This window comes from Dipteris shenzhenensis, chromosome 22 (genome assembly GCF_047967505.1).
Source record: "Dipteris shenzhenensis isolate YYH24624 ecotype China chromosome 22, Dip_SZ_1.0, whole genome shotgun sequence".
NCBI classification, from domain to species: domain Eukaryota; kingdom Viridiplantae; phylum Streptophyta; class Polypodiopsida; order Gleicheniales; family Dipteridaceae; genus Dipteris; species Dipteris shenzhenensis.
This window is the reverse complement of record NC_141617.1, coordinates 38,840,003-38,867,167: the sequence shown is the minus strand read 5'-3', so window position 1 is coordinate 38,867,167 and position 27,165 is coordinate 38,840,003. Positions and strand designations below refer to the sequence as shown.

The window sequence follows — 27,165 nt, the reverse complement described above, 5'->3', positions numbered from 1 at the left end:
CATGTGACAGCTAGCTGAGCTGGATATTTGTGATGGTTCTAATATGGGAAGATAGTGGAGAACATGGGGGTAACTAGATGTAATTAAGGAGGAACTCATGGAAATCAATAGCAGTAGCTGCTCACGTCATGATGCAAGAAGACTTTCAAACAGGAACTCCCCTCCCTCATTGTGCGCTTTGTTCTTTCTTCTGTCATACAGAAGTTTTTTTGAGTATATTAGGAAATTCAGTACTGGTAGAATCTAAGTGCTCCCTTGCTTGCACTTGACCATGAGATTCCTCTGTGAAAAGGGACAAGGGAATTACCTGGTACGATGCCTACAGGAACCACGTTAAGCTCAGGTGTCTACTTGCAAGGTGGGCTGCAAGAAAGAAAGAAAGAAAGAAAGAAAGTTTATTAAAGTCTTCGGAAGACCCATTGTGAAAATCCTAATACAACGAGCTGTGGTAGTGGAGCTACTAAACGAGCGTCCATACCAATGCAAAATGCAAAAATGCAGAATGGCAATACCAAGTCCTAAGTACAACATAGTCATGTCGATGGTCGACTATATATCAATCTCAGCATCATCATCCCCAGCAACAGCAAGATATCAGGATGGACGAGGCAATGGAGGCATGAAGTCGGCAATAGAGTGTTGTCGGCCACTCAGAGGTGCGGTCCTGGCACATCTCCTGGTCGTAGCTCTGCGTCTAACCAGGGCTACTGTGACCTCCGTCGGTCGGGCTCCCCGACTCTAAACAAGGAGGGGATGTCTTCAAGTGTGACCTGTGTGTCGACCCTCTGTCTGAGCTGTCGGGTCACGGGCTCCGGGTAACGGTCATGTTGAGGCCTCGACCCATTGGGATCCATGTGATCTAGCTGAAAGAACTCCGTGATAGAGCTCTGAGAGGGATCAACCGAGAAAGAAGTCTGCTCCTGTCTCCGTGCTCGGAGTATCCTCTCGCGGTGTCTAAGTGCCTCATGAATGAAACCTGCCAAACACCGCTGGTCTGGGTAGGAGAGGAAATAGGCTAAAATCCCATAACTGTCAACCTTGGGAAAACCAAGGTGATGATCTTCAACACTTCCAGACCCGCTATGCACCGAGAGCAGTTCCTCTTCGCTGGCGACCCTGTTGAGATAGTTGACTCTTACACATACTTGGGCGTTGTCTTCTCAGGCCCGATCTTCACGATGCGCCCGGCAATGCAGGCCAGGATCAGCCGGGGCTACGCCGCTCTTGCCAGGCAGGAGCGACAGTGCTACCACTCCCACTTCCAGGACCCGCAGACCAAGTCTCTCCTTTTTTATTCTTTGGTCCGCCCAGCAGGCATGTACGGTAGCCCGTGGTGGGGAGCCGACCTTTCCGACACAGAGTGGGCTCGAGTCGAGCGCCTACAGATACTGATGTTTGCTCGGATGATCCGCAGCAAACCATCAGTACCACACCAGATCATTCTAGCAGAGTTCGGCGCCTCACCCCTACAGCTTGATGCGGCTTTCCAGGCTATCACTTATCTCCATAGAGTCAGGGATTTCAGCTCCTCCGCCGACGGTCGCCTCCGCCTACCTTGGCTAGCCCTATCCTCCTCTATGGCCTTATCTGTTGATGGGGACCAGCGATGCTGGTATAGTCGTCTTTCCAGTTGGTTCACCCGATTGGGCCTCGACTTAGACCGATTGCCTCCTTTTCAGTACAGCCTCGACGCTCCACCATCTCCCCTCTCCCCCACTAACCAGGACGTCAACCGACTCATTCGAGCGGATCTACTCCAGCTCCACCCCTGGCGGACATGGTTTCTTCACTCCGAGCTTCCTGTGAAGCTCGACTTCTACCGCCGACATTGCCCCCAGATCTCACAGGAGGGCTTCATCACACCTCCGGGTTACACACAGCTTCATCTACCACATGCGCTCCGGATCTCCCTAGGTCAGTTTAGGGTTTCGTCACACCGATTGCAGATCGAGAGCGGACGCGCAGAGGGTATCCCACGAGAGGGCCGCCTTTGCCCACTTTACGACTTGCAAGAGATCGAGTCGGAGGAGCACTTTGCTTTCAGATGTCCTATCTATTATGCCATTCGAGGCCGGTACCACTGCCTCTTCCGCGACGAATTCGGCCCCCTCCCACACATGCTGCAGTTCCCGGATCAGCGATGCCTAGCCGCTTTCTTACATGAGATGACTCGCCACCGAGATACCTCTCTCCGAGCACGACGACACGCGCAGCACACACAGCGTGAGGACACCCAGCGGCCCATCACTGATTTCTTCCAGTCACAGGATACCTCTCCTCAGTCTAGCCAACGACGCGGACGTGAGCGAGAGCTAGAGCCACGACAGCTGCGCCAGCGGACAGACTCACACATCGGGGTCCATGACATCTCGTCTCTGCTCTCTGCCCGCCCCATCGGGGTTACCGTTGCCCTCATACACAGGGCCACCCGCCGCCCCCGATGATCGAGCTCGACTAGGCCGCGTGACGTCAAAGGCCAATAATCTATCGCAAGGTTTTTTCCGGCCTCCCATTTGACGGTCCCTCTATGATTGGTCTCTGACGATCACCACCTACACATATATATTGTATCTCCCCCCTCTGCCCCATTTTTGGTGCCCCCCCCCTTCTTTTTTGTATCATCTGGAGGTAGACACATATTTTTTGTATCAGGACTAGACACACCATCCTTCATAACCTCTTTTTTGTAGAAACGGTTGGCTGGCCCGTTTTGAGACCGCCACCGTTATGCTCATTGTATCAGTTATCTTTAGTCTCATAGACCTTCACGGTCTCCTGAAGACTTTAATAAACTTTCTTTCTTTCTTTCTCTCTCTCTCTCTCTCCTCGCATGCACCCAACCACACGCATGCACACATAAATTACACTCCACATTGCACACATTGTGGACTATAGTCTTAGTATGCACTATTTTTTTGTATGGGTATGTGTTTCTTTTTTTTTAATTACATGTATATACCTAGATGAATCCAGGAACATTCCCAAACTCATCCTCTAAAAACACAACATAGTGCAGTTTCAATCTCACGATAGTCACTCATAAGATTGAAAACCATAAACTCCATCACGTATAGCAGGGACTAGCTACTATGACATCCCCACTGACGTCATGAGCGCCCAACAGTGGGTGTAGACTAGTGGGTGTAGACTATAGTATAAAAGTATGCTCTCACACATACAAATCCACACACCCACACATACTTGAGCATCCATTTATACAAAGTCTTTGTACTGAGTTTCTGTCGGCACTCCGGAGGTGAAGTGCAAACTCAGCCATGACGAAGGCTAGCACTAGAGGAGAAGGCTAATCAAAAGGTAGTCCAAATCTCTTCATTCAAGCTACAACTGCTTGTGAAGTCTAAACGATTTCATTTTAGTCTCTCCCAAACGAGCATCTAAATCTAAATCTAGCTCATAGGGCAACACACCATTTAAGATAGAAAGAATTATCGCAATACCAACAGGCCGCAACTTGGACGAAAACTCACAACGTGAAATTTGCATGTCCGCTAATATGGCAGAAGCATATACCTCACTCATAAGATTGAAAACCATAAACTCCATCACGCATAGCAGGGACTAGCTACTATGACATCCCCACTGACGTCATCAGTGCCCAACAGTGGGTGTAGACTATAGTATGTGCATTGTGGCACACACATCCACATATACACACAAACTTTAGGGCATAGTGCGCACACATACACATGATTAAACAACCAAAAACACACAAACAAAAATAGTGCGCATACATAACTATAGTACACATTGCACACACATACGCACAAACAAGAAACAAAAAACCAACCTCCCAAGAAAAAAATTCCAAATCTAAAACAAAAAATTCTCAACTTTTCCAAACAAAAAAAATAGAAGACAAGAATTAATAATGTTTTGTCTGGAAGTGCAACGTTTTGCACGCTTCGTAGAAGAGAGGGAACACCAAGATAAATAAATTGCGTCCCAAAATGCCTCAAAAGGCACAAACCAGACCTAATCATGCATCATCATTCATCATCCTTCACACTACTACCATTCTTTTAGCCCATTAAGTAAACGGAAAAATGCCCGTGCTAGCATCATGTGCCATGCAGACCTTCTTGTCATGAAATGGAGAAACAAAAAGATTTTAGACCTCCTCCATCACAATGCTTGTTTGACATGGGCTTCCATGGAGCTAAAGCATAATGTATGGTAGAAATTGACATTTGCAAAGTTAAATCAATACATCTTGAACACAGAGTGTGATTCATAGAACTGAGCAAAAGTTGACAAACATCATAAAGGAGAACTATCCAATTCAATCATCAACCTTGACAAATATCTCATTTCTATTTCTATCAAAACAATTTCCTTCAAAATAATTTTGAATACCTGTCCTCTTTCTGTAAACAAAACCAAGTTTTTTGCCTCATTTGCCCATTCCACAAAAAGTTCCCTTGCAAAGCCTGCTTCCAAACTTGCCATTGATGAAAATACCACCTATTGATATCAATTTCAGAAATAATAACATTAATTTCATAGCAATGCTACTATCAATCACCAGCGAGGACATTCAAAAAGACATGACGGAAGCTCCATAATTTCAATTCACACAATACCTACTAATTTTCAAGTGATCTCCTTCAATTCATAACATAGAGTGCTCTCCTAAGCGTAGAAAAGTTCAAATTTACAACATAGCTTGCTCTCCTAAGATTACAAAAGGTTTTATAGCAAGACAAAGTGAAACCTCCCTCTCGGCCAACAAGAGGGCGGTAAAGACAACTAACCAGCCAAAGCTTCCACACTAAAATACTCAGCAAATAGCTCAAACACAGATTGGGGGAGCTAGAGTGCTCCTGCTCAATTACAAGGACACAGATTGGCCCCAAACCCTTGGTGCCCCTTTCGGTATTTCTTTATTAATAGGAGAATCCAGCAAAAAGATTACACAATGAGTTCAATCCCAATTGCATTTAGTACTTTTCCTACTCTCAGTAGGCATCAGTATCCCAACATTAGCCCTGTCGGGCTCTTCTCTCACACCCCGATGACAATAGGCATCCATTCCAGTGCAAAGACCTGCATAAAACTTGGGAGCTGTTACTAGCAGCCCAAACGGGGTCCCACAGCTCCCAAAACTGTGACAAGTGTCAACTCACTCACTGGAATACCCAAGCACTAGGTGAAAGCATAGGTAGCCTGCCCACAATCCTTAGAAGCATGGAGTAGAACTGCGCGCATCCACAATGAGCCACCCTGCCAACTGAGCAAGGATAAAGAGGAGAAAACCAACTTACCCTGGTCAATCAAGGAATATCCAAATGATCTCATGCACGAGCTTGAGCAATCGAGCCCCTATTATGCATTGCCCTGTCTGTAATTCAGCTTAGCCTGCTCATACAACAGCAATGACTGAGGAAAAGGAGGAGAAAGAGACAATACAACGAGACCAGCCCCTTCAAGAAGCAGTTTGTGGCCTGTGTACTTGGCCCTGTGAGCAGCCAGGCCCTCAAACAATGGAGCAATCAGCCCACAAGCCTTTCTAGTGCTGGCTGTTCATCGTACCAGCAGCCCACGGAGCTGCAAAATGGACGCCAAGCCTCCCGTACGGAATCCTAACTGCCACACACTGTCCAAAACTGCTGTGGGCAGTCCCCCAGGCAAATCCGTACGTCAAAAACCATCCAGAACTGCAAATCTGTGCGCCCAAACCTTCTTTTTCAGCTCCCGTTGGATGAACAAAAAAGATAGGGCCTACCCCGCCTTTACAGCTACCCTCATCCACAATAAAAGCAACTGGACAACACAAGGGCAAAGTAAAAGACGTTCATTCAAAATCCCCGTCCCTACATACATCTACACTCAACACATCCTCTGGCCACATATCCTCCGGAAGCCAAACAACCTCTGCCCACTCCTCATCATTCACATACATCACTAAAGTCCAATAATTACCATGGACCACTGACAGCAAAATTTCAACATTGAATCCCTCAAAAAACAGACCACAAATCCCCGGCCCACACCCCAGCGATATAATCATATCCCTCTGACTGTAACAGTTAAAAGTATTTAAGGCCAGGACCCAATGGGATCAGAATAGTGTGTGTAGCTTATAGATGGAGCTATATCCCAGCAACCAGAGCATGTATCACAACTCCAGGACTCTAACAGACTCATGCAATCAAACTGAGGCAAGACTCTGACATACACAATATGACATCTCAAATATGCAACAACTTTTATGTATCCCATGACAAGGTTACTTTTGAACAGTCCCGGTTTGGTCCTCAAGTTGCCAACTGACTTCACTGATAAATCGTGGAACTCAGCCCTTTCGAAAACAACTGCTGGGAAAAGCCCACACTAGAAGCACCATCAACTACCAAGTATTTCATACAGGCCTCTCCTATGAAACCGTACTGCAGTCAGCTGTCTTCTAGATGTGCATGTGCTGTATGCAGTTGACTCACTGGAATTCCTCTCAGTCTACACACGACCAACCATGGTTTATTCTTGCAGTCTACTCGCAATCTATTCACTCCCCTGTATATTCACAAGAGACACACAGCTGGTTTGCGTGCAACTATCAAATCTTCACGTCCATCCTCTTGCACAACCCAAAGCGAGACATATACAAACAACTCGGTTCTAGTTCCTTCAAACGCAGCCACAACAATCATGCATTGTTGCCAAGAGCCAGCCAAACGCCTCGGCTTGCTATAGCCATCATCCAAGGATCTCCCCTTCAACAAAATCTTAGGGCCGCCCTCAAAGTCGCCAACTCATGTACCCCCTTCCATCCTCTGGCATTCATGGCATGATCTACACCAGTGCTGCACATCCTTCTGTATTAAAGGCCACACATAACCCTACAGAAGTATCTTCTGCAGTGTAATCTTAAAAGCATAGTGTCCTCCACAAGCTCCTTCGTGACTAGATGACAGTATATAATATACCTCCTCCCTCCACGGCACTCTCCTCAAAACCTGATCAGCTCCTCTCATGTAAAGCTCATCATCAATCGTCATATACTATCTGCACTTTTGTATGAAGTGATCCTTCTTACTCTTCTTAAGCTCCTGAGGCAAATGTCCTATAAGTAAGAAATTCACTACCTGAGCCAAGTATTCTCTCCCTCTGTACAGTGGATTTTCAAACTTTGCTATCACTGGATCTTGATCACTCATTTCCTGAGCCAATTCATGTGCCATTTGATTATCCTTTCTTCGCACATGCCGGATATTCCATGCTGTAAACTGATGCAGCAGTCATCTAACTTTGGCTAGATATCCTCTCAACTTCGGGTTTCTTGCTTGCCAACTTCCCAAAAGAAGGGTTTAGATAAAAGGTCTAAGAGAAATCTAGAGCTTTCACAGATGCAATCTCTCCCAACACTTCCTTCACTCTATTGAACACTGCTTCACAATCCTCACTCCATTGCAAAGGCTCTTCTTTCATAGCTTGCTGCAAAGGGTACAACAGCTGAGAGACCAAATGTATGAACCTTGTCATATACTTCACTTTTTGCACAAAAGTTTGCAACTGTTTAGATGTAGAGAAGACTGGTAGTAAGATAAGTTCTTTCACCTTCTCTGGATCAGGTTCAATGCCATTTTGAGACACTATATGTCCCAATAACTTCACTCTGGAGCATCCCAAATGACACTTCCGTGGATTAAATTGTCCTCCTACATCATCCATTATGTGGAACACTTGATCCAGCCTCCATGCATGCTCTCTCTTGGAACTATACACACATATATCATCCAGAAATGCTCTCACAAATTTATTAATGAAACGGGCTAATAGTTCATCAGTATTCTCATGATACCATGCCAGTGCATTCTTCAATCCAAATGGTGTTACTCTATAACAAAAGCAACCCCAGGGTGTGATAAATGTAGTTTTGATTTGATCTTCCTCGGCAATTGAGATCTGGCAGTACCGAGAATATCCATCACACACACTGTACTTTTCATACCCTACCACTCTATCCAATATATCATCAATAAAGGGAAGAGGATAATGATTGCTTTTTGTTACCGCATTAAGAGGTTTGTAATCAATGCATACTCTCCATCCTCCTGTGTGCTTGGGAACGATTACCACTGGGACTGCCCCAATCTGAATGCTCCACCGAATAAATCAGCCCAGCTTTGAGCAACTTATTTAACTCCTCCTTCAACACAAGCAAGAGCTCTCTGTGTATCCTTCTCAACTTCTGATGCTTTGGTATCCTTTTGTTTCTTAAACAAGGTAACTTAATTGTGTAAAAGAGTTTTCTTGAGGTTTTAACCTCAAAATTATTGATATTTCTACTGCTAGAGTTGGTATATTTTTTACTCTTTTTCCCATGTTATCGATGAAAATATCAAACCAAAATATTTACAAAATAACTAGTCTATTTTTTTGTCACTACAATTGGTCTATTTTTTGCTTTTTTTCTCACGTGTTTATCAGCATTTTGAGCGATGCACAAGTACATAAATTTGAAAATCACACAGAACTAGATTTTTCTTCCTACCATTTCCAAGAGATTTTCCCTCAATCACATTTGCAAAGTAAAAGACATTCGTTCAAAATCCTCGTCACACTCAACATCCTCTGGCCACATATCCTCCGGAAGCCAAACAACCTCTGCCCACTCCTCATCACATATATCACTAAAGTCCAATAATTCCCATGGACCACTGAAAGCAAAATTTCCACATTGAATCCCTCAAATGACAGACCACAAATTTCTCTCAGACCTTTTATGTAAACCCTTCTTTTGGACCAGATGCTGTGGGAGCCATCTTATTGCAAAAAGGGGACGACTCCCGTTATATGAGACCTGTGTATTATGCTAGTAGAGTTAAGACAAAAGACGAGAAGATATACAGAGGCAAAGCTGATTCTGTCAAGTTTAGTGTATGTTTGCAGAAAGTTCAGGGCATATCTTATCTCGAAGCCATTTGTTGTTTTGACTTGCTACATTTTATTGCCTCAGCTAGTTAATAATTCAACACTTTCTCGAGGTATGATGTAGTGGTTGGTTGAGCTACAAGAGTATAATTTCTCATTTTTGGTGAAAAGCACTTCCAGAGCAGCACTGGCGAATCTGTTAACATACAAAGAAGGTCCCATTTTGGTGAAAGAAGTAGAGAAGAGAACAGATAAAGAGGAACATGCTATCATTCCAAGAGCATCTATCTTGCATTTTAATGGCTCATACAAGAAGAGTTTACATTAGGCTAAAGGAGGCTATTTGATTAGTGATTCAGAGGGCAAGTTGATTCAGAAGGAGGGAGTACATCTGGAAGCTGGAAGCAATAATGAGGAAGAGTATGTAGCATTATATGAAGGGTTACAGGTGGTTCTAAAGCTGAAAATTCAGAAGTTAATGATTAAGGGAGATTCTCTATTAGTGGTGAAGCAAGTCCTGGGAAGTTGAAAAGCAAGAAACCCGAAGTTGAGAGGATATCTAGCCAAAGTTAGAAGGCTGCTGCATCAGTTTACAGCATGGAATATCCAGCATGTGCGAAGGGAGGATAATCAAATGGCACATGAATTGGCTCAGTAAATGAGTGATCAAGATCCAGTGATAGCAAAGCTTGAAAATCCACTATACAAAAAACAGAGAATACTTGGCTCAGGTAGTGGATTTCTTACTTACAGGACATTTGCCTCAGGAGCTTAAGAAGAGTCAGAAGGATCACTTCATACGGAAGTGCAAATAGTATATGACGATTGATGATGAGCTTTACATGAGAGGAGTTGATCAGGTTTTGAGGAGAGTGCCGTGGAGGGAGGAGATATATTATATACTATCATCCAGTCATGAAGGACCTTGTGGAGGACACTATGCTTTTAAGATTACACTGCAGAAGATACTTCTATAGGGTTATGTGTGGCCTTCAATACAAAAGGATGTGCAGCACTAGTGTAGATCATGCCATGAATGCCAGAGCATGGGAAGAAGAATTCTTAAATGGAGCCGAGAAATATAATGCTGGTTTATGATATTTTTTAGAGATGGGGGATAGATGAAGTCGGTCCTCTACCAGAACTACCAGAGGGAAGTGATATATGCTTACTGCAGTGGAGTACTTATCAAAATGTGCGGAGGTGAAGGCAGTAAAGAGAGTGGACAGCAAAGGGGTTGCTGATTTTGTTTATGAGCACATATGCTGCAGATTCGGGATTCCCCTGGAGTTACTATCAGATAATGGTCCTAGATTCACAGGAGAAGTGACAGATCATTTGTGCAGTAAGCTGAATATTAATAATAAGTACAGCACCCCATATTACCCTCAGTGTAATGGCTTGAATGAAAATTTCAATGGAGATTTCAAATAATGATGACTAAGATGACAGGAAGTCACATCAAAAACTGGGATTTGGAGATGAATCGTGTTTTGTGGCCATACAAGGTAGCAATAAAGCACAATACTCAATTTTCTACATTTTATTTGGTGTATGGAAAAAAGCAATACTGCCACTAGATGTGGAAATACTAGCGTTAAAATTCTTGGTTAAAGAAGGATATGACCCTGTAGATAGTTACAGGGAGAGATTATTGGCACTGCAGGTGATGCAGTTAGACAAGGGTTTGGCTTTTGAGCATTATGCCAGGGTGCAAAAGCGAAGGCAAGAGTTGGAGAATGCAAAAATTAAAAAAAAGAAAATCGAAGATGGAGACTTGGTCCTCAGATACAATAGCAAACTAGATAGTACATTCATACTGCTTTTCAGACAAGTGGGAAGGTCCATACAGAGTGGAGATGAAATTTAAAAATAGTACTTATCAACTGACTGATTTAGATGGCAAAAGACCTAAGAAGAGAGTAACGGTATCCGTTTGAAGTAGTACATTGCACGGTTGATGGTAGCACTGAAAGTGGAAGATCGTGAAGATAATGAGCTGTGGCTAAAGCGGTGAAAGTCAATGCAGAGTGAAGAAGAAGAGAATCTGGATATTACATCTCTTTTCAACTCACTGCTGGACATGAATGTCACAGCAAAAGAAAGGTTTTGCTAGAGATATGTGGATAAAATTGTAAATAACTTTTCCACTTGTTGCATGCTGGTGGGTAGGCACATAGCTAGTGGGTGGTAGTTTTGAGTTATGGACACTCTCATAAAAAAACTCTATACTGATGTAAATGTTTTTTGAGATTGTAAATGCTTTTGCAAGGACTCCTGGGAAATGATGATGGCAGTGTGGGTGCACCAGACATCCCAGAGCATGGTATCCACTGTGTTATTGTGTGGGATGACAAATGTTTTCATGGTTGTCCCGAGCCATATGTGCATGAAAGCATGGGCATTTTTTGTCATGGATGCCTTGTATCCAGCGTGTTGGGATTAATTCATTATATGTGGTTAGTCGGTGGGCAATTAGATGCTAAGTGCTTGTGGCATGCATTAGTGTGCACAAAGTCTAAGTGTGATGCATTAAAAGCCTTGGTCTAAGTTTTGTGGGAAAGCTTGGAGAGTGGTTAAAAGGCAAGCATAAGGTGGCTAAATAAGACGACGTGGCTGGAATCAAGAAAGTATGCATGTAATTGTGGCTACGTGAGGATGAAGGGGAGCTTCTAGATTGCAAGCTTGAGCTACGTGAAGATGGCGGCTTGGAGCTGATGGGAGTTTTCTAGAAGGATCCTACGTTGCAATGGACGTGAAGGCTTCTTGAAGAGTTGAGGGGAACGACCAGATGGAGGGGAGAGGCTCATAGTGGAGGGGAGGTTGTGTGTGAGCAGGAGGTTGAACGACCATCGCGTGAAAGCCAATACGGGTGACGGGTTTCTAAAGTTGACGTTTCGGTTTGTCGTGTGAACCAAGAGAGTTTTGTGAGCAAGGAAAGCTACAGTGGTGAGTATGAGCTTCGTGACTGACAGGTGTGAATTTTCGACTGCATGCTTGGCACAGATGGATTCCAGGTGCTCCGTGATGATGAACTCTGTGGTTATAGTTGGCGCTTACAGAAGTCTTTTAGAGATTGGCTGAGGCATCGCTCCTATACAGGTCTGCAGATACGAGAGCTACTTGAAAAAATCCCGACTATGCAGGTTTGGAAGTGATATGCCCTGGGTGCTCCATAGGCTGGACTACTGCGGTGCTGGCTGTCCTCTACTGAGCTTGTTGATCTAGGTGGTTGTATTTCTTCTATAGGAGGCTGGACTACCATGGCCATTGGCGACTTGGGTGCTATGTGAGCAACAGAGAGGCGTGGTTGGGCGTCGCTTCTGATTGGACGGAGGCTCCTGAATAGTGGAGATGTCGGGTAATTTGCGGGTGTGAAGTAGATGAGCGCTCGGTGCTCCGTGAAGCTGTGGCCTGTCTAAGGAGCTTCTAGGCCGGGGGTGATGACAAAGGGTGCTAAGCGAGAGCACAGGAACAATAATCATGTGTAGAGGCTGGAGTACCTTGGACGAAGACAGCGTGAGCTGAAGCAAGAGAGGTTGCAAGGAGTTACCATAATTGAAGGCTGGAGGACTGTGGGCAACATGAGGTTGTGGGCTCTGGGTGCTCCGTGAAAGGAGAGAAGCCATGAAGCAATGATCTTCACGTGAAGGAGACGAGTGGCGGAATTGTGGGGGGTACATGAGTTGGCGACTTTGAGGGCGGCCCTAAGATTTTCCTGAAGGGGAGATCGTTGGATGATGGTTGTAGCAAGCCGAGGTGTTTGGCTGGCTCTTGGTAAAAATGCATGATTGTTGTGGCTGCGTTTGAAGGAACAAGAACGGAGTTGTTTGTATATGTCTCGCTTTGGGTTGTGCAAGAGGATGGACGTGAAGATTTGATAGTCGCACGCAAACCAGCTGTGGGTCCTTTGTGAATATACAGGGCAGTGAATAGATTGCGAGTAGACTGCAAGAATAAACCATGGTTGGTTGTATGTAGACTGAGAGGAATTCCAGTGAGTCAACTGCATACAGGATATGCACATCTAGAAGACAGCCGATTGCAGTATGGTTTCATAGGAGAGGCCTGTATGAAATACTTGGTAGTTGATGGTGCTTCTAGTGTGGGCTTTTCCCAGCAGTTGTTTTTGAAAGGGCTGGAGTTCCATGATTTATCAATGAAGGCAGTTGGCAACTTGAGGACCAAACCGGGACTGCTCGAAAGTAACCTTGTCATGGGATACATAAAAGTCCTTATGTGTTGCATATTGAAGATGTGATATTGTGTATGTCAGAGTCTTGCCTCAGTTTGATTGCATGAGTCTGTTAGAGTCCTGGAGTTGTGATACATGCTCTAGTTGCTGGGATATAGCTCCATCTATAAGCTACACACACTATTCTGGAATCTGATCCCATTGGGTCCTGGCCTTAAATACTTTTTACTGTTACAGTCAAGAGGGATCTGATTATATCACTGTAGTTTGGGCCGGGGATTTGTGGTCTGTCATTTGAGGGATTCAATGTTGAAATTTTGCTGTCAGTGGTCCATGGTAATTGTTGGACTTTAGTGATGTATGTGAGTGATGAGGAGTGGGCAGAGGTTGTTTGGCTTCCAGAGGATATGTGGCCAGGTCCAAAAGTAGATGTTCTCTCATAAGATATCCATGAAGCGGGGAGCTTTACACAAAAATCAAGGTAAAATCAGATCGATAAGCATCCATAGGGGAACACATTGACAATAAATCTTTGGCAAAGCTTGTATTTAGCAAGATTCCCTGCAATTACCAAGGATTTGTCACGCACTTAATACTGAATAGATGAGGGACAAAATCAAGTCTGAGGAACTTGGAGGCATGATCCTGGAAGAAGAACTGTAGATGAAGATGTACGAGAATGACAAGGTGATCAATGCCCAAGCAAAGAGCAAGGCAAGGGAAACCAGATGCTACTCAAAGAATTAGGGTGTATTTTTTGAGTCCTCCACCAAGAAGGTGAATATGCTTCCACTTCAGCAAAACAGAGTACCATGCAAAGAGTAAATGCCCAAGCAAAGAAAGAAAGAAAGAAAGAAAGAAAGTTTATTAAAGTCTTCGGAAGACCGATGGGTCTATGAGACTGTGAAAATCCTGATACAACGAGCTGTGGTAGTGGAGCTACTAAACGAGCGTCCATACCAATGCAAAATGCAAAATGAAAAAAATGCAAAAAATGCAGAATGGCAGTACTAAGTCCTAAGTACAACATAGTCATGTCGATGGTCGACTTTATATCAATCTCAACATCATCATCGGCCACTCAAAGGTGCGGTCCTGGCACATCTCCTGGTCGTAGCTCTGCGTCTAACCAGGGCCAATGTGACCCCCGTCGGTTGGGCTCTACCTTTGAGTGCTATCGGCCACTCAAAGGTGCGGTCCTGGCACATCTCCTGGTCGTAGCTCTGCGTCTAACCAGGGCCAATGTGACCCCCGTCGGTCGGGCTCCAACTCCAAACAAGGAGGGGATGTCTCCAAATGTGATCTGTGTGTCCACCCTCTGTCAGAGTTGTCGGGTCACGGTCATGTCGAGGCCTCGTCTCGTTGGGATCCATGTGATCTAGCTGAAAGAACTCCGTGATAGAGCTCTGAGAGGGATCAACCGAGGAAGAAGTTTGCTCATGTCTCCGTGCTCGGAGTATCCTCTCGCAATGTCTAAGTGCCTCATGAATGAAACCTGCCAAACACCGCTGGTCTGGGTAGGAGAGGAAATGGGCTAAAATCCCATAACTATCTTTGAAGAGGCAATGGAAACGTCCTCGGATCTCATAGTACAGAGGACACCTGAAGATGAAATGCTCCTCTGTCTCAACCTCCTGTATGTCACATAGTGTGCATATGCGCCGCTCCCTGAGTAGTCGCTCTGCTTTGCCGCTCTCGATGTGAAGTCTATGTGAAGAGACCCGGAACTGCCCAAGAGAGATCCTCATCGAGTGGGGTAGGTGAATCTGTGTGTATCCTGGTGGGTCAATAAAACCCTCCGCGGTGATATGTAAGAAGTGATCTCTTTAGAAGCTAAGCTTCACTGGGAGTTCACTCAGTTCCAACAAGATCCGAAAAGTGTGTAGCTGTAGTAGATTATCACGGATAACCTGGTTGACCTCGTGTGATAAGAGGGGAGAGAACGGAGCATCCATGCTATATTGGAAGAGAGGTAGTCTATCCATGTGGAGCCCCAGTCGCTCAAACCATCTCTCTGAACGTGCATACCAGCACCTCTGATCTCCTCCTGCTGCAAGTGCCATAGAAGAGGATAGAGCTATCCATGGTAGCCTGCTACACCCCGAGGTATAATCCCCATATTCCCTAACTCGGTACAGATACGTGATGACCTGAAATGCAGCATCTAGCTGTAAAGGGGGTGACCCAAACTCAACCTGAATGATCTGGTGAGGAACGGATGACTTACCACGAATCATCCGTGATAGCATGAGAACCTGTAGCCGCTCCACACGGGCCCTTCTGTATCCGACAAGTCTGGCCCCCAACAAGGGCTGCCGTACATCCCCGCTGGGCGAGCCAAGGAGTCAAAAAGCAACCCCTTGGTGCGTGGATCCTGAAAGTGTGAGCGGAAGCACTGCCTCTCTAGCCTGGCCAATGAGGCATACCCTCTACTCAAGCGTGCCTGCATCGCCGGTCTCATAGTGAAGCTAGGTCCGGAGAAGATAACCCCAAGATAAGTGTATGATGAAACTATCTCAACAGATGACCCCGCAAATGTGAACTGCTTGGCTCGAGATGTATTGAAGATCATGACCTTGGTTTCACCCAGGTTGACCTTCAAATCATGAGACTCACAAAAGGACTGTAGTGCGTCTAGGTGTCTCTGAAGCCCCTCTGCTAAGAAAGACGAGAGCCACGTCAACTGCATAGAGCAAAATCTGGATCAGCGTGCCTGCAAGAGAGCAATCTCCACCCCCCTGTGTCTGCATCACTATCTCAAGCTCGTCAATGTAGAGGCCAAACAAGGTAGGCGACAAAGGACAACATTGTTTGACCCCGACGGTACTCATGATCTCGTCTGTCCACCCAGATCTCGCAAATGTGAACTGCTCCTGACGCATAATGGCTATCTCAACAGTGTATGATGAAACTATCTCAACAGATGACCCTGCAAATGTGAACTGCTCCTGACGCATAAGGGTTCGAGATGTATTGAAGATCATGACCTTGGTTTTACCCATGTTGATCTTCAAATCATGAGACTCACAAAAGGACTACAGTGCATCTAGGTGTCTCTGAAGCCCCTCTGCTGAGGAAGACAAGAGAGCCATGTCATCTGCATAGAGCAAAATCTCAATCAACGTGCCCGCAAGCGAGCCCTGTGTCTGCATCACTATCTCAAGCTCGTCAATGTAGAGGCCAAACAAGGTAGGCGACAAAGGACACTCTTGTTTGACCCTGATGGTGCTCATGATCTTGTCTGTCCACCTGGATCCTACCCGAACTCTGCCAGAAACTCTCTCGTAAAGTGCCATGACAGCCCAAATGATCTCCTGGTCATAACCCAAGTCTTGTAGGCGTCGTATGAGACGGGCTCTCGGGACCGTGTCAAATGCCTTGCGAAAATCCACAAAGCAACAATGAACCCTCTGCTTCCGTGACCTCGCCTCCTCGATGATACATCTGAGCGTCAGAATGTGGTCCATGGTTCCATGATCACGCCGGAATCCGGCCTGTCCTGCTGCTCTGAGTCCTCGACACTCTGCAAGTCTGCTAACCTTGGAGTCAAGTACTGATGCATAAATCTTGGACATGACATGTCCAATCATAATGGTCCTGTAGTTCTCCAGGCTCATGGGATCCCCTGCCTTGTGGATGGGTGAGATAGTGGTAATGGTCCAAGTGTGTGGAAATCCCAAACAAACCGCTTCATTAAAAAGCTTTGCTAAGATCGGGACTAGGAGGTTAATCCCATATGCAATGAACTCAGTGCATAGTCCCTCATGATCCTTCGCTCGGCCATTATGAAGTTTCATTACAGCATCCTTTACCCCTCCTCTAGTCAAGAGGGTGCAGGATGTGGGACGAGGCATGTGTGAGAGGCTAGGGACTGGCTGATTTGGGATGTCATAAAGTGTGCGTGCATAATCAAACCAGATCTGGGTGTCAGTGAGTGACGGAGGGGACCGTCCTTCTAGAAATCTCCGCCAGAAGTCCTTAGAGTTGTTACTAAACAAAATGTTCAGTAGCTCCTCCTCGTTTCGACGAACGAAGTCTAGTTTCTTCCTCCGTACTAGTCTACGGTATTCACGTAGCGTATCTGGTGCGCTCGGAAGACTGTTTTTGGTTTCGAATCTGAGTTGACGGCGTAAGGCCTTACACTCATCATCATACCAACTATTACAGGGTACGGTTCCAGGGGGTGGTGGGCGGGTGGAGCGGGTGGTGTGGGGAAAAGCGTGAATGGCAGCCTCGTGTAGTGAGTGGGTGACAAGGGCAGCACGATCCTCTAAAAGGGGTATGAAGTCAATAGCGAGAAGTATGTACAGACGGCCAGAGTAAGAAGGTGAGTGATCCCGATCAAAGCGTATATCGTGGTAGGTGGAGTAAGAAAAGCCAAATGCTACGAAAGGAAGGATGGCCAAAAAGTTGGACCTTAAAGGCCTCCAACAAGAAGATCATCACTTCTACTGCAGCAACAAGTGCAAGAAGAAGTCAACTGATGAAAGACAGTAAGGAGATCCGAGAGACCAAGCTCAATAACAATGTCAGCATTGATGAACTATTGATCTAGAGATACACACTCCATCTATTGGTATCTAAGGTAGATCGTATTTATAATCTGAATAGCGATGCTTCCAAGCACATAATGTAGAAGAGAGAATGGTACAACTCTGTTTATCCCATTGCATATGTGTGAAACAATTTGGCTTCAAAGGTTGGTTAGTGATCTTGGCATGATAGAGCAAGCTTCAGTTCCCATTACTTGGGATAATCAATCTTGCCTTGCTTTGGGCAAGACATGCTAGAACAAAACACATTGATATCAAGTATCACTTCATCAAAGAGAGAGTGGAGGATGGACAGATTCAAATGAACTATTGTTCTACAAAGGATAACCCAGTGGATATCTTCACCAAACCACAACCGAAATAGTTCCTTCTTTCTTTGTAGATACCTCCTTGATATCCACAACAACGAGGATTGATCATGCATCATGGCTCTAAGCCTCGAGTATGAAGTACTATAAGGCTGAATATGAAGTATCTCACTCACTTCGAGTCTGAATGTCATCAAACCATTTTGCATAAAGAGATGTTGGGATATTGCCCGCATTGGTTGTAATCATTTTCATTATATTTGGCTGTCAAACACTAGGCCACTTTGGTTGCAGGGACCAATACTTGTGTTACCAATGTTCAGGGTCCCACAGATCTAGGTCAATGGACAGATTAAAATCAACTATTGTTCTACAAAGGATAACCCAGTGGATATCTTCACCAAACCGCTACCGAAAGAGTTCGCTCTTTCTTTGTAGATACCTCCTTGGTATCCACAACAACGAGGATTGATCATGCATATCATGCCTCTAAGAATTAAATGGTCTAAGCTCGAGTATGAAGTATAAGGCTGGAGTATGAAGTATCTCACTCACTTCGAGTCTGAATGTCATCAAACCATTTTGCATTAAGAGGTGGAATGTTGGGATATTGCCCACATTGGTTGTAATCATTCTCATTACATTTGGTTGTCAAACACTAGGTAACTTTGGTTGACAGGACCAATACTTGTGTTACCAATGTTCAGGGTCCCACAGATCTAGGTCGAGGCATCTGATTTGGAATATGACGTGAGATATTTAGGGTCCTCTCTCTTATGTGTCAATAAAAAAATGAGCACCGTACAATTTAATCTCCTCACTTTCTTCGTATTTTCAAATGTGTGCAATTCGTTTCCGCTTTGCTCTTCAGCCATGTGCAATCTCCTCTCCATTTCTCCATTGCATGTAGAAGTAGCCATGTAAATTCCTCACATGGCCAGCATGGCTTTCCAAGCTAATTTGTCGAACACCAAGCCTCCTACCAAAACTGACAATTTTTTAGCTGCCGAGAATGACAGATTTTGGTCATGCACCGTCCCTATTGCATGTTTTATAATCCATAAATGAGCATGAATTTATAGAAAGTTCTTCCACCTGAGATTTGGTACGGCTAGAGAGGTGACAGGGGATGTATTTATGAAGGCCAGCACTAAAAAAGAAGACTAAACAAAAAGTATCCCACATTCTCTGCATCCAAAGACACAGGAAACACGCAGCTGATTACAGAAAGAAATATCACAATATCAGCAGACTCAAAATGGATAGTAATGTCACAAGATGAAACGTGCTGCCAATAAGATGGCCAGGGTATTTATCTCCAAACAAACTGAGCAGTTTTCATATAATAGTAAGTTCACCTCCAAAATGTAACACAGAAATTTGCTACCACAAAATCCTAGTTCTGTCTCAATCCAGCAGTTCTCAACAAACTGGATCAAGAAACACATAGCCAAAAGGCAGATCAAAAATAATCACCACATGCAGTAGAACTTATAATGGCTCTATACACAGGTGCCATACGAAGGCGGGGCTTAACCATTGAATCCTATTTTTGCCACTTACTAGCTCCTAATCAACATGTTATACAGTGCAAAGAAAGGGGCCAATTACCATGGTCCCTCAAGTTGCTAGTTTAGTATTAAAAGAAGGCCCAAAGAAAATTCAGCCTTTTCAACTCCAAGGCCTCGTAAAAAGACAAGGATACCATTAAAGAATCCCCAAAACAAGAACATCATAGAATTCTATCAAAAAAGGAGCTCCAAGTGCTGGGAAACAAAGCAAGAACCCGTGGCATTACAGAGCGCACAAGCATGTAGAAAAGCAACAGCTAAACAGCCTGACACAGTCAAAAGAGCTTATCAGAGGCTACAGAGGATTCAGAAATACAGATCTTAAGAGTGACCAAGATAGAATTCCTAGTAATATTGTCTGAAACAAGGGATCAAAAAAATTATCTTTCACAAGATCTATGCTTTAAGAGTGCCTTTGCAAAGGAGAGGAGTAAATGTCTGAGACAGTAGCCACCTTCAAACCAGATTGCCAGATATCCGAAGATGATTTCAAATTTAGAGAGTACCAAACAATCTAGGGATACAATTTATGGGCTCACAGTCAAGCTCAATCTGAGTAAAGGCTTCTGCAATTTCTGGTACTGTTACTGCTACTTCAGATGAGCTTCGGTTTCCTATGCCCTCTTCTCGCTACATGTCTTAGCCATTTACAGTCAGTTCTAATTGAAAAACTATTTATCAAGGGGTTGCATCGGTCAGTGAAGTAGACTGGGCATTAAAAGATAGGTGTGTTCCCTGCAGCAAGTAGGATGGCTGAGCTTTGATGCCCGTATGTATAGACAGATCAAGCGAGAGCATATATACATTTGCAATCTTCTCTTCAAAAATTCAACGCCAATTTACACACTGTAATTCTGCGATTACATTATGTATAGACAGATCAAGTGAGAGCATATATACATTTGCAATCTTCTCTTCAAAAATTCAACGCCAACTTACACACTGTAATTCTGCATTTACATGATCTTGGTACAGTTCTGCTTATTTCATACATACTGAAGCATAGTTAAACGAGTTAAGAGTTAGAACATTACGAGCCCCTGTGCTGGAACATTGCAAATGAATGAACTCTATTCCACAAATCTGCACATTGTTTTTATTCTTTATCCACAAACAGTAAAGCTAGAATACAGCATTCAAAACCAAGGAGAGTGGGCCATAAAAGCAGCAAGTGAGCATTCACCTTTGGACCTTCGGGCAGAGCATCCAGCTCTTTCCGTGTTGAGCATAAGTGAAAAGATCTGCATATCACAACATTCGGAAAATGGCCATATTAAAAACTGCGTGCGTGTGTGTGTGTGTGTGCGTGTGTGTGTGTGCGAATGTATCTTTTTTCATCATCATCTTCTAGTTTATGAGTAGTACCTGTCTCACTTTGGGACAGCTATGAATGTACATTCTTCTTAATGTTCTTTCACACAAGAAAGTGTGTGTGGATGTGTGTGTGTGTGTGCGCGCGCGCGCGCACACACATCCTACATAGGCACCCACTTGCAAGTATGTTCTGTGCATGTGAAGAGAGAGCTAAAAAGACCATGGTATGTAACCAAGAACCACCTCACTCCAGAGGTGGACAAGGACAGTCGACCGTGATAAGAGAGAAACTCATGAATAGTTCTGGACAGCAACAAAAAACCTTCTCACTTGATCCTAACACAGTATATATGGATGTTGATTATGTAAAGTTTTCCTTTAATTTAAAGGCATGTAATATCAAACACTAATTACAGTAACCATACATTCAACCATTTTCTTTTTGTAAATCCAACAACCAAGGGAGATGATGTAGAAAAAAACAAGACGTACTTTAACTGGAAAGCATTATCTCGATTATGTTCAAATGATTTGGCTATTGCATCACTCATCCACTCCAATAAGCTTTTGGCGAACTCTATGGTACTAATCGAAACATAAGTCAGGACCACAATTGGATAAGTGAAGCGCTGCAAGGACCAGTACTGCACAGCCAAAAGCATCATTCAGTATTAAAACTTGTCAAGATAAGCTTAACCACTGCCCTGAATTAACCTGATCACATTTCAAACCTGGCCAGTACTATATATATGGGCAATTACCTATGAAGGTTGGATATTTACCTGCTCTAAATATAAAACAAGCTCAAGAACTCGTCCTGCTGTCTCAACAGGAAGGAGAACATTCCCATCTGCCCGCAACACTTTCATGATAGCATCTACAAATTATCCAGGACGTCAAATCCTCAATAATTCCTATTCATTGCTTAGAAAAGCAGTATTTGCAGCAAGCAAATAAAGATCATTCAAACTGACATGCACCAGAAGGTTTTTCAACCACCCACAACTGTTGTACACACCTTGTTTCACATGCTTCATAAACAACTCTTTTTCAATAGAGACCTTTACTGACTGAAACTACTCTCAAAAGCTTCCAAAAGCAAAACTATCACAGACAGCATTAACTGCTTATCATAGGCACACAAAATGTGTTTCCAAACTGTTCAAAGACAGCCTTCAACACTCGAAGAACAATTTATCTGTAAGAAACATTATTAAAACAGGTATAACCACTGCAATTCGTCTCGTATTCAACATAGTGAACTAGTGTGAATGGAGGTACAGAAAGTATAAATCTGACAAGGACTCTAATGCTAAGACCCTCTCCCATAGGTGAAACCTTAAACAAAGTCTTAACACAGCTCCCACCAAGAACAAATGCAGCCTCTGATTGGCAAGGGAAACCAATTCGCAGCACTATGGAGTGAATTGCACTTGTAGAAGGGACTCGTTTGGAATCTGGAAACTCCAAACAGCGAGCAGGAAACTCAATGATGAGGCTGGGAATCAAATTGCATTAGATAGAGAAAGATAGAGCACAGCACTAGGGGCCAGAAATAAGGGCTGGCCCCCCCGAAGGTCTTTATTGCAATAGAAATCTCTTTGCAAAAAGAAGAAGGCGGATTTTTTAAAAAAAGGAGTCGTCCGACTCATATTCAGAGGGTGACACAAAAGCCAAAGCTAATGTGGTAATCGAAGAACTATTCTTGGTGACATCTCTGTGTGTTCTGAGGTAAGATATGCCAACCTAGAAACCACAGTCAAGATGTACGACATTGAGATATGGGCCAATGAGGAGTCAAAAACCTTTGTGAAGGTGAAGGACAACATGGAGTGCTTGAAATCTTCTAGGTGTGTGGCTATTGATACTGACACGAAGGGGGGATTCCATGGAGTGCCCTAGGGTTTCATGTTCAGATTCAGAAGAGGATAGTACAGGATTGCACAGGTTTTTGGTATGTGCCTCGATGAGTTGCATGGTTTGCTTTCAGAGCAAGCACAAGCAGTACAACGATCTGGTATGTACTTGATGTTCTTAATTTAGGCCTTTATATCATGCTGTGGAGAGAATCTGCTCTTCATATGTCTCCGGTAATGCCCGATTGGAAGGAATGGGCCTTCTTCGAAGGCAAAAGGGGAAGTGTGAGTGCTTCTTCAAATATCGAACACAAATTACTGGAAGGTGGTGGACAAGGTGTACTGAAGCCAGAAGAGTATCTGCTTGAGAGCTGACTGAGAGTTCGTGGTCCACGTTATCTGTAGATTTTCTTGGGATTTCATTTCTCGAGATATTTCCTTTGTTGCGGACCTTGCCAAAGGAAGGACGGGTTGAAACAGACCCTCAAAGCATGGTGCTCCAGGGTGTTCACTCATTATGAGGGGGGCAACTGAAAGATCGTGGCGTTTGGATTGCTCGAGTTTGAAGGCGGGAACGTGACTGAAGGTGGTGGTGCCAATGGGTGCTACCATGGATGGACCTGTGTACCAGTTGTGCAGGACCGGACCTGGAGGAGCAGGAGTAGGAGCCACTGGTTGAAAAGCCAGGAACCGGAATCGACACCAAATTGTGCTAGAGGGTTTCATCATGGGAGCTACTGGAGCAACATCATTGACGTGTTGGCATTGGGCCTAGATGTGTCGATGAGAGGGGGTGTTGGAAAGGTCACCTCCCCATCTATAAGCCCCCATATGAGGAGAGCATGGGGGGGTGAACCTGCTATCTGAGAGATGGCCACATGGGCAGCATCATGGCTACCATGTGGGCAAGAATCAAAGAGAGAAGAGAGATGGCGACCTTGAGAAGGAAAGATGACGAGGGCAACGACCCCCGAATCTGGCCTGGCAAGAGGCGCATCTTGAGCAGCAGCATGGCGAAGATATCCCAGGAGGTAGGCGCTTGTATGGTGAGCCACGTGGCAGTGGGAGTGGGCAGGAAAACAACCTGGAGCAGGCCCTGTATGTGGCGCAACTTGGTGGGAGTTACCAGCAGCCTGGTCAGCCAGGTATAGCACTGGTAGCAGCCAGCCTACCATGCCTAGAAAATGGCAGGGCAGAGGGGGGCTGGACCCTGCATAGATAGGTGGGCATCAGCCCTAGTTTTGTGGGCCAAGGGGTGTTGGAAAGGTCACCTCCCCATCTATAAGCCCCCATATGAGGAGAGCGTGGGGGAAGGAGACCTAGGGCAGGACATGCCCAGAGGGAAGAACACAGAGAGGGGGCGGCCACATGGGCAGCACCTCACAAGGTCAGGACAGCAAAAGGGCTGACACATGGGCAGCAAACAGGCTGCCATGTGGGCAGCACACAGCAGGCTGACAGAGGAGCATCATGGCAGACCAAAAGGCGCCGGAAAAGGGCAGGTCATGGGCCTGCAAAAGAGGCGCACACGTGGCAGCAAGGGCAGAGACTGGAGGCACCTGCGTGGTGGGCTGTCTGGCAGGGCAGATGACGCAGAAGGGCGGGGCAGACCAGCATACCAGGTCGGCCACATAGAGGCATGGTGGAGCAGCAAAGGAGGCTGCTAGTAGGCAGGGACCTGCCTTTATATAGGGCTGGGCCCTTGCCTTGAAGGGAGGGCCAAAGCACTAGTGTTGTGGGCCAAGGGCCCTTGTAATGAAAGCCCTTTAAGGGCGGTTTTCCACCAGACTGGTCGGCCTGTTTGGGTCGGCCAGAATGATACTGCTGGTCGGTGTTTTGGGCAGGCCCTTGGGCCTATAAAAGGCAGGCCTTGTGTCCACATTTCATATCTTCTGGAGCAGCAAAAGACAAGCAGTCAGGAGCAGCAGGAGACCTACTCTTGGAGCCTATTCCTAGAGGACCAGAAGAGAAGGAAGAGCTGCAGACTGAGCTGGGAGCGATGCCTACCTAGGCTGACACACAGGGCAGCAAGGTTGAGAAGATCATTCTGGACAGAAAGTCTACAGACGCTCTAGCTGGAGCACGTGAGCTGGAGTCTAGAGATAGCTGGCAAATAGGAGGAAGTACCTTGTGGTAAGATCAGAGGACCACACCATTGGTGGGACTCTGAATCTATCTCTTTTGTATTGTGTCCATAGCTTTTGGACGGAAAAATATTATTTTGGTGGTTCCTCTATCTGGCTGGTTCATTGTCTATTGATGAGTTTGCACATCTATTCTATGCACGTAAGTTTAAGAAGTTTGTGATTCCACTATGTGAGCTCCTGGGCATTCTATCAATCTCCCGCTATGCGCACCCTCTGTGGGTCATTTCTAACAAGGGGCGCATTTAATGGGCCAAAGCGTGCAGGTTGACCAACCAGCAGGTTGGCCATTTTGGGCCTGCAGGGTCAGTTGGTTGGCCAGCCTTCTGGGCCTATTAAAGGGAGGGCCTTGTGCCCTCATAATCATCCAGAAGTGTGCCTTCCAGGAGCAGTAAGGAGCAGCAGCAGACCTAAGGGAGGTCAAGGAGGATCAGGAGTGCTCCAAACTTATCTCTACATTGGTTGAGACCTAGGCTGTCTACCAGGGCAGTAAGGTGCTGAGATCTGGACAGAGAGTCTACATACACTCGAGGTGGAGCACGCGGGCTCAAGTCTAGAGATATCCGGCAGATAGTAGAAGTATGTGGTGGTAAGATCAAAGGACCACGCTCTGGTGGGACTCGCTTCTATATCTGGCTGGATCATTGTCTATTGATGAGTCTGCACATCTATTTGATGCACATAAGTTTAACAGTTTGTGGTTCCACACCCCACACACTGTGTGAGCTCTCTTGGGCTATTCTATCAGTCTTCCATTGTGCATACCCTCTGTTGGTCGATTTCTAACACTACTACCCTCCAACCTAATAGGAAGTCACTTCCTCCAATCCCCGAGTCTCCTCAGTCCCCTCCTTCAAATCATGAGCCAGTTTAACTCTCATGCATCCGCTCATAGTATAAACTTATGCTCTCACACATACAAATCCACACACCTACACATACTTGAGCATCCATTTATACAAAGTCTTCGTACTAAGTTTCTGTCGGCACTCCAAAGGTGTCTTCCTACCTATTGCTTCCTTGCTCTCAGCTCTTTTCCTCCAGACTGCAGCTTTCTCCTCTACTTCCTGTCTGAATATCACTCTCACCAAGTCATGGAAGGATGGATTCAAGATTGTAATCAATGTGATATGCTTGGAGCTTTCAGTGAGAATATCACAGAGGCAAAGTTTGAAGAAAGTAAGCCTCATGTAAAAACATCCTTGGGACCTTTCAGGGAGAGTAATATAGCAGGTGCCACAGCAGCTAAGCGCATTATTTTAAGCAGAGAATCCCAAGCACATGCAAATTCTAGGTACAGCAATCTTTATCCTCCTTGAATGGTTGCATAAGTATGCAAGACTCTACCAAAGCAAGGGAAGATCTCTTCCACCGACTATTGGAACTAATGGAATAGACACTCGCCTCCAACAAAACTAAAATATCTAGAACTTCCATTCTAGGCAGAGTGGTGAAGGGAAAAGGACACAAAGCCAATTGAAAATCTGTACTGTTCCTATAAACACTACTCAAGTAATGGATTTCAAGAGTTTCAAAATCCAGCATAATGGATTCCAAGAGTTTCAAAATCCAACAGACTAAGTAAGAATGGACAACATATCAGCATCCCTCTTATGAGCATTGTGTACAAGGAGTTGAGAGAGACGGTATCAAGAGTTCAAAGAGACTTCAAGCCCATCATGAAAGCATGGACAGCTCAATTATTTCCAATTGCACATCCGATTTAAAAACTCTGTTTCATCAATGCTTTTGGTTTCTTACAGGTATTTGCATGCACATATGCAAAGAGTATCTTGAAGCTAGGTCCTCCCACATGCTGTAGATTATCACTCTATACGCATGCAAAGTGTGTATAAAAGGGATCACTTCTAAAAATGTTTCAAATCTGTGTCCATCTCATAGCTTGCATAGTAGAGTTCAGGTGGCCTCGGTTGCTAGCAATGCACAAGTGTGACTCTCACCCCTAGAATCATAAGTTTCTATCTATTACAGGCAGGATGGAACAACAGATTTTGAGGCATGCAAAACGAGCCCATCCATCCTTTTCATTGTTCTCTCTTTGTAAGAAAAGTCAAAAAGATTTCATGAGGCATTGCAAGCGAGGAGTCAAAATTGAAAAGCTTAAAAGTTATCAAGGACACCAGAACTGAAACATTGCCGTATTAAGATCTAAGACATAGAACTGTGAGCACAAGAGTTGGGAGGAATTCGCAACTGACCCGAAAACCTGCAAAATGCTAGAATGAGCAAATAGAAAGGATACAGCCTTTTAAAATGAGGTGAACCTAAGAGACCTAGATCTAGGATGCATCACAACATGATGTGGCATAAG

At 44.9% G+C, this 27,165-nt stretch overlaps 1 protein-coding gene across 1 annotated transcript in view; it reads right to left on the bottom strand.

Annotated features, from left to right (window-relative positions):
* CPSF100 (cleavage and polyadenylation specificity factor 100) overlaps positions 1-27,165 on the bottom strand; it is a 105,937-nt gene that overhangs the window by 54,423 nt on the left and 24,349 nt on the right. The window contains exons 6-9 of the mRNA XM_087393598.1: positions 21,616-21,710; positions 21,326-21,477; positions 20,703-20,760; positions 4,375-4,482 (exon numbers count right to left, since the gene is read on the bottom strand). Of these exons, the coding sequence (XP_087249724.1) occupies positions 4,375-4,482; positions 20,703-20,760; positions 21,326-21,477; positions 21,616-21,710 (413 nt within the window). The remainder of the gene's footprint in view (positions 1-4,374; positions 4,483-20,702; positions 20,761-21,325; positions 21,478-21,615; positions 21,711-27,165) is intronic.